At 51.9% G+C, this 8,443-nt stretch overlaps 1 protein-coding gene across 1 annotated transcript; it reads left to right on the top strand.

The window, feature by feature from the left end:
• The first annotated feature begins 275 nt into the window (after positions 1–275).
• KCNJ5 (potassium inwardly-rectifying channel, subfamily J, member 5) lies at positions 276–7,307 on the top strand. Its single transcript, XM_010844720.1, has 3 exons — positions 276–288; positions 2,629–3,567; positions 6,985–7,307. Exons 2-3 carry the CDS (start codon positions 2,631–2,633, stop codon positions 7,305–7,307), a joined length of 1,260 nt encoding a protein of 419 aa, XP_010843022.1. The 5' UTR covers positions 276–288; positions 2,629–2,630.
• The last annotated feature ends 1,136 nt before the right edge of the window (positions 7,308–8,443 follow it).

Below are 8,443 nucleotides of genomic sequence, written 5' to 3' on the forward strand. Positions count from 1 at the left end.
AGAGTAGGAAGTGGTAACCCACTCCAATATTCTTGCCTGGAAAATCCCCTGGACCGAGGAGCCTGGTGGGCTACAGTGCATAGGGTTAAAGAGTCGGGCATGACAGAAGCAACTTAGCACTAGATATAGTCCAAAAATATTTTACAACCCTTTTGAAAGCCTTGGGGCATTAACATCGTGCCTGTCTCGATTTCTCACAGAGAAGGGAATTACTGTATCAGAATTTATAATGGCAAGTCTAAACAGCAATTTGTTATATTGGTAAGTGCTCAGACAGCCTGACTTCCAGCTCAGACGGTTCGAGTGACCACAGGGTGAATCAGACACATGCTGCCTTTTCCTTTCTGTCTGCTGCTAAGATCTCATATGACAAGAAAGGAGATGCTGCTGCTGCTAAGTCACTTCAGTCGTGTCCGACTCTGTGCGACCCCATAGAGAGCAGCCCATCAGACTCTCCTGCCCCTGGGATTCTCCAGGCAAGTACATTGGAGTGGGTTGCCATTTCCTTCTCCAATGCATGAAAGTGAAAAGTGAAAGTGAAAAGTGAAAGTGAAGTCGCTCAGTCGTGTCCGACCCTCAGCGACCCCACGGACTGCAGCCTACCAGACTCCTCCGTCCATGGGATTTTCCAGGCAAGAATACTGGAGTGGGTTGCCATCGCCTTCTCCGAAGAAAGGAGATAGGGAGGGATAAAAGAAAGAGCACAGGCTTTGGGCCCGACCGGCTGGAACCCAATATCAGCTCTTCCACCTGGATGTCACTTATCCTGTTTGGGACTCATGTTGTTCTTGCTGTTCAGTCGTTCAGTCATGTCCAACTCTTTGTGACCCCATGGACACAAAGCACACCAGGCTTCCCTGTCCTTCGCTCTATGGGACTATTGGGACTCACAGTTCTTAGTTGTTCATCCATTTATTCAGTAACTACTTTTTAAGTGCATAATACGTGCCAGGCTGTGCTCTGGGTACTTGGCATGTATCAGGGAACAAAACAGGCCCCAAATTGAGCCTGAGGCATGGGGAGCTCACATTCTAAAGGAGGGAGAGAGACTTAGAAATAAGCCTGATGCCTGAGTGGTGTTTCTATAACGGAGATTACAAGCTCTCAACAGGTTGTTGTGGTGATAACAAGTGACTGTACCTATCCAGCATGGAACACAGCAGGCATTTAATAAAGTGTTGCAATTACTCTTTAAGAAAAATTGCTCCCAGGGACTTCCCTGGTAGTCCAGGGGCTAAGACTCCTTGCTCCTAAAGCTAGGGACCCAGGTTCGATCCCTGGTCAGGGAACTAGATCCTGCATTAAGCAACTAAGACCCAGCATAGCCAAATAAATAGATATTAATAAAATAAAATAATTTCTCCCAGGTTTCTTTAAAGCTTTTAAACAGTAAGCATGAAGTTTGCATCTAGAATGTGTTCATTTATTTGTTCAGTAAATAACCATTGAGCTTCCATTGTATGGTAGAACCCGCACTAGGCGCCTGGAATAAAAACAAATATAGGATCCAGAAAAGAGGATCCCTGCCCTGAGCATTCCCCGGGCTGCCTCTGGTCCACATATACTGGTCCAGTGTACAGTAGAGGGGAGCCCTTTGAGCGCACAAAGGCAGAGTGTCCTTGAAGTTTAGGGTTTCTGTGAATCCGAACAGTCTACTTCACTGAGGATGTCTTTTTAAAATTTTATTGAAGTATAGTTGATTTACAATGGAGTGCTAATTTCCTCTGTACAGCTCAGTTATATACATGTATATTCAGTTATATAACTCAGTTATATACATATATATTCTTTTCCATTATGGTTTGTCACCAGATACTGAATATATTTCCCTGTGCTACACAGTAGGACCTTGTTGTTTATCCATCCTATATATAAGTTTGCATCTGCTAATCCCAAACTCCCTCTCCACCCCTCTCTCACCACCTCTCCTTGGCAACTACCCTGTTTTGTTTCAGATATGTTCATTTGTATCATATTTTAGATTTCACATATAAGTGATATGGTATGGTATTTGTCATTCTCTTTATGACTTACTTTGCTTGGTATGATAAACTCTAGGTACATCCACGTTGCTGCAAATGGTATTACACTCTGCAAAAGAGTATTCCACTCTTGACGGCTGAGTAATATTCCTGTGTGTGTGTGCGCGCGCGCGTGTGTGTGTGTGCGTGTGTGTGTGTGTGTATCACATCTTCTTTATTCATCTGTTGATGGACATTTGTGTTGTTTCTGTATCTTGCCTATTGTAAATAATGCTGCTTTGAGCATAGGGGTGCATGTACTTTTTCGAATTCTAGTTTTGTCTAGGTATATGCCCACGGGTGGGATTGCTGGATCGCATGACATCTCCTTCTTTAGTTTTTTGAGGAAACTCCATAATGTTTTTCATAGTGGCTGCAATTCACATTCTCACCAACAGCTTTGTAGAAGGGTTTCCTTTTCTCCACATCCTCTCCAGCATTTATTATTAATATCTATTGACTTTTTGGCAATGGCCATTCTGACTGGTGTTAGGTAGTACCTCTTTGTAGATTTGATTTGCATGTCTTTAACAATTAGCAACGTTGAGCATCTTTTCATTGCTTATTGGCCATCTGACAATGTCTTTTTAAATTCAATGCATCCCAGTCATGGCTGGCGATTCTAGGAATGCCATGAACCAGGATATGGAGATTGGGGTCACTCCCAGGGACCCTAAGAAGATTCCCAAACAGGCCCGAGATTACATCCCCATTGCCACCGACCGCACGCGCCTCCTGTCAGAGGGCAAGAAGCCGAGGCAGCGCTACATGGAGAAGAGTGGCAAGTGCAACGTCCATCACGGCAACGTCCAGGAGACCTACCGCTACCTGAGCGACCTCTTCACCACCCTGGTGGACCTCAAGTGGCGCTTCAACCTGCTTGTCTTCACCATGGTCTACACCATCACCTGGCTGTTCTTCGGGTTCATCTGGTGGCTCATTGCTTACATCCGGGGTGACCTGGACCACGTCGGGGACCGGGAGTGGATCCCTTGTGTAGAGAACCTCAGTGGCTTCGTGTCTGCCTTCCTGTTCTCCATCGAGACGGAGACCACCATTGGGTACGGCTTTCGGGTGATCACGGAGAAGTGTCCGGAGGGCATTGTCCTCCTGCTGGTCCAGGCCATCCTCGGCTCCATCGTCAACGCCTTCATGGTGGGGTGCATGTTCGTCAAGATCAGCCAGCCCAAGAAGAGAGCTGAGACCCTCATGTTTTCCAACAACGCCGTCATCTCACTTCGAGACGAGAAGCTCTGTCTCATGTTCCGGGTGGGCGACCTTCGCAACTCGCACATTGTAGAGGCCTCCATCCGCGCCAAGCTCATCAAGTCCCGGCAGACCAAGGAGGGCGAGTTCATCCCCCTGAACCAGACCGACATCAACGTGGGCTTCGACACGGGGGACGACCGCCTCTTCCTGGTTTCCCCGCTCATCATCTGTCACGAGATCAATGAGAAGAGCCCTTTCTGGGAGATGTCGCGGGCCCAGTTGACCCAGGAGGAGTTTGAGGTCGTGGTCATCCTGGAAGGGATGGTGGAGGCCACAGGTGAGCCTCCCCAGCTCCTTCTCCTCCCCAGCCCCTCCCCATCCCCTCCCCAGCCCTGGTGATCAGACCCCTGCTGATTCCAGAAGGTGCAGCCTGAAGGCGGCAGCTCAATCAGCCCCACCCCCCAAATGGTGATCTTCAGGATGGAATTACGAGAGCAGATAATGTGTGTCGGGACTTCCTGGTGGCTCCATGGCAAAGAACCCAATCCAGTGCAGGAGATGTGGGTTTGATCCCTGGGTTGGGAAGATCCCCTGGAAAAGGAAATGGCAACCCATTCCAGTATTCTTGCCTGAAAAATCCCATGGACAGAGGAGCCTGGTGGTTTACAGTCCATGGGGTTGCAAAGAATCAGACACAACCAAGCGTGCATGCACACACACACACACACACACACACACACAAAATGTGTGTTGAACCCCCTCCCCCCCAATGTCTGGGCATGGTCTAGACTCTAAGTGCACAGTAACTCATTGAGTGAGATGGTTTTCCTTCAGGTACAGGTGTAGAAACAGAGACAGAGGTAAGCGCTCCTAAGTCACTGAACCAGGATGCAGGCCAAAGCCAGGTGACCCAAAGCCTGGTTTCCAACAGGCTACACCACCTGTCCTTCCCTCCCCAAAGGTGTCACCCAAAGGGGGTTCTGTGAGCACATGACTTTGAGAAACTGAGTTGAACAAAGGTGAACAGGCTTCTTACAGGAGGATGTGCAGGTCTTTACATGTGAATCGCCACCTGAGGCAAGGACAGGGTGAGTCCCAAAGTCACAGAATCCTCTTCTGGGAGAGACTCCCAAGTCCCACACCCTTAGGCCCCTGTGGGGCAGGCTGTCCCTCAGCTTCCCTGTGGAAGTGGCTCTGTGAACACGGGTGTGTGCAAAAGACAGTGCATCACACTCACACGTGTCCGGCCAGCACCTCCCTGCCCAGCGACTGACTCATGGCAGCTGAGCACTTCCCACCTCCCAGCTCTGTGTGGGGCTCAGGGAAGCCAAGGCCTGGGGGAGCCCATATCCCCACCACACTCCCTGGGCAAGGGAGCCCCACTAACTGTGGGCCCTCCTCTGCTTCCCCCTTCTTCCTGCCCTCCTTTCTCACTCACAGAGGCATCTGAGCACCTGGCCTGGCCCTAAGGATGACTCATAGAAAACTCACTGGAGCTGAGAATATATATGTTTTTCTAATCTGGCAACAGCACTGGAGGGCTGGCTTCGACCCTGTTTCACAGATGTGGAAGCTGCTTCATGCAGACAGGAGGGTCTATTGTATTTGGGGCTGTCACTCAGGCATCTAGAGTTTGTCAGCCACACCACACTGCCCCCTATAAGGTTGGGGGCCTTGCATAAAGGTGGCCAAACAAGCCTTCCTGGCCTCTCGGGGGGCTGGGTGGGCAGCTCAGATGGGGCAGCCACAGACATACCTTCCTGAGTGGAGCAAAACCTCTGGGGTGTGAACAGGCTCCAGGGACCCAGGCAAGGGGAGCTGCTCAACCATCTGCCGGGGACCCAGGCTGGCCAGGCAGCATATGGTGGCAGCCGGGGAACCCCTGGGACAGGACAGGGGGGTGGACTCTCCTCCCACCGCTGGGAGCTTGCAGGTCACGCCATCCTTGGAGCCAGGGTCAGACCAGAACATGGGCTGAGATTCTGGAAAAGAGCTCCTTTACGAGGCCACAAAGGTCAGCTCGGGAATGTGGGGAAGGTAGGAAAGCAGTGCCTTACCATGCTTCTCCTCTCCGCCGGCCCGTCACTGCCACTCACTGACCTCTCCCAGCGTGGCTCCTCAGAGTCAGGTCCCTCGGTTGACCTGCCCTATCTGGTTGCCCTCCTCTCTTCCCATGGCCTGGGTTACTCTAGTTCTGCAGGGAGGAAAGAGGGAGACTGCCACCCACATGGGCTCTGATCTCAGCCACTTTAGGAGCTTGGTTGCCACATTCATGGAACCAAGCACAGGCTATGCGTTCAGGCCGAGGTTTGACCGGCGCAGCTCTGTGCAGCCTGCACGTGTGAGTTTGGGCAGGTTGCTCAACTCACCAGCAGGATGAAGATAACAAACCTCAGAGGCTCACAAGGGAAGGGGTTAAATGATGAAACGGAGGGATGTATGTGAAGCACAATGCCTGCCACCCAGAGCGGCTTCTGTCCTTTCTAAATGCATTGCAAGCTGACTGCCAGGCACACTGGTGGGTTTCCAGTCATAGAACAGCCCCCTTCTAAGAGGTGGGATGGAAGAAGGGCAGGAAGACCCCAGGGGGCTTGGTCCAAAGCACCCACGGAGTCCAGTCTCGCTGTGTTTCCTGAATTCCTCAAGCCTGCAGATCTTTGGCTTGTGTCTGCACTGGTCAGTGCCCAGCATCGGGTTCTACACCTCTGCTGAGCTGGGGGTTGTCCAAGGACCGAGGGGAGACATCTGGAGCAGGCGGGACCCCGGGAGCCAAGAGCACGTGGGGTCCACTGGGGTTATCTGGCGGTCTGTGGGTCTGGGGTGCATGAGACCCCTGCCAGAGAACACTTAAACTGGGGAGAGGGGGTGCTGAGCAGACATTTCCTTCAGTTTTCAAAGAGCACAAGCCAGGACCTTCCTCAGCCGAAAGATTAAATATCAGAAAACTGCTTCCCTGTGACCCTGAGGACAGAGGCGTCCTCATCCATAAACAAAGCTGTCCTCTCTGGAGAGAAAGCAGCACCTAAAAATAACATAGGCAAGCCAGGGCTGAGCCGACAGGGAATGGGGGCATTGGAGCATGCTCCAACCAAGGAGCCATGCTGTGTGTGCGTGTGTGCGCACACATCCGTGGGGGGGGTGTGTGTACACACGTGTAGGCTTTTGCCCGTATGGATCCACCCCAAACAACCCCGTGTATTCTAAATGCCTGTCAGCTTCTCTGGGTTGAGCCACTCTGAATTTATCTTTGTTCAAACTTTCCTCATCTTTTCTTATCTTGGTCTTCTAGAACTTAATCCATGTTCAGGAACCATGTCCATTCCTGAATTATTCACTCCCGTCTCTAGGAACCTACTCCACAATCTTGCATTGTTAATTTCTAATTTTCTGCCTCCATCACACCTTGAGCTCTTTAGGGCAAGAGTTGTATCTTATTCAGCTTTATGTCTCCATGGTGCTTAGCAAAGCTGATATTCAACATATGCTTGATGAATGATTGGGTGGATAATTGGGTGGGTGGATTGATGGATCAGTGATGAATGAATGGATGGGTGGATGAATGGATGGATGATGAAAGATGATGGATGGATGGATGGTTGGATGAATGGATAGATGATGGATAGATGCACAGATGGACAGATGGATGAAAGATGTTGAATGGATGGATAGAAGGATGATGAATGATGGGCTGATGGATGGATAATGGATGGAAGGCTGTGGCCACTCCTAATACATGTGCCCTTTGTGCACCCAGGCATGACTTGCCAAGCACGGAGCTCCTACATGGATACTGAGGTGCTCTGGGGCCACCGGTTCACACCAGTCCTCACCTTGGAAAAGGGCTTCTATGAGGTGGACTACAACACCTTCCACGACACCTATGAAACCAACACGCCCAGCTGCTGTGCCAAGGAACTGGCAGAAATGAAGCGGGAAGGCCGGCTCCTGCAGTACCACCCCAGCCCCCCACTGCCAGGGGGTTGCGTTGGAGCAGAGCTGGGTGCAGAGGCGGAGCAGGAAGGAGAGGAAGAGCCTGAGGGTCTGAGTGGGTCCCAGGAGACCAAGGACTCTGCGTGAGGACGGTACTCTCCCCATGACCTCCCCTCATTCTCCTCTGTGCTCCCTTCTCACGAGCACAGAGGCTGCGGGGCTGGGGTCGAAGGGCTGAGTGGGCTGGGTTGTGTGAATGTGCTGAGTGTGCTGTTTTGGGGGTGGGGGTAGCCAGGAGCCTTTAAGGCTCTGTAGGGAGGAATAGTAACTGAGTCTTAGCACCTCCCAGCCCAGGATCTACTGGAGCAGGTGGCTTCCAGCTGGTCCCCATGGCAGTGCTGTCTCTCCTCCCTGGCCTCTGTCACACAGGCTAAGGGCCAGACCAGGAGGGCTTGTCTCACAGTGAAACATCCAGGTGACCTCTGTCCTCACACCTCTCTCTGCCAACTGGCCCAGATCACCTTCCTCTTGGGGTTTCACAGACCAAGCGGCAGCCCCCTCCCGCCGAGGGCTGACACCTAGAGAAGGCTGCTGCCCCCTTCCCCTCATTCCAGCCATCGTGGAGCCTGTTGTGGATTCAGGGTGGGAGACTCTTCAATCTGGAGGCTCCAATCCTTGGTTCCCAGGGGAGCTCACAGACCTCAGTGGTTCGGGTCACATAGAATTCCTTGCAAATCTGCCACCAGTGACCACTCAGAGCGCTAAGGCCCTCACCGCTGGATCTCAGCATTACCTGTGAAGTGTGTGCTTTCCCCGCTGTGTTCTGCGGGTCCGATGTAGCCTGCAGACCACTGCTCTCCTTAGGGTGATGTTCAGTCGGGGGTCACTTCCTGGCCGCCCCAGCCATACCGTGCCTGCACCTCCCACCAAAGAGAGAACCCCAGCAGCTGGACCTGTGCTAGGACATCTGGCCCCAAGAATCTCAAAGTGCTTCTCACCTTCACTGTGGTTTCCCACATAGTCTCGGAGCCTGTGGTGTGATCCATCCAGGGAGAATGCTGTGGCCAGAGGGCAAGATGAGCCAGTCGGTGCTGAAGCAGGGAGGGGGAGGGAAGACACACAGAGAAAGGCAAACAAAACCGGAATTTTAAAATGAGCAGTGGCACCAGCTGTCACCAAGATCGCTGACTTCAAGCTTTGCTACCAGGTGAACCAGGGACGTGAAGCCCAGGGAGAAGTGCCTGCAGGGCTGGGGCCACCTTCCAGCCGAGGTGGGGGACTCT

This window comes from Bison bison, unplaced genomic scaffold, assembly GCF_000754665.1.
Source record: "Bison bison bison isolate TAMUID 2011002044 unplaced genomic scaffold, Bison_UMD1.0 scf7180017864205, whole genome shotgun sequence".
Taxonomy (NCBI): Eukaryota; Metazoa; Chordata; class Mammalia; order Artiodactyla; family Bovidae; genus Bison; species Bison bison.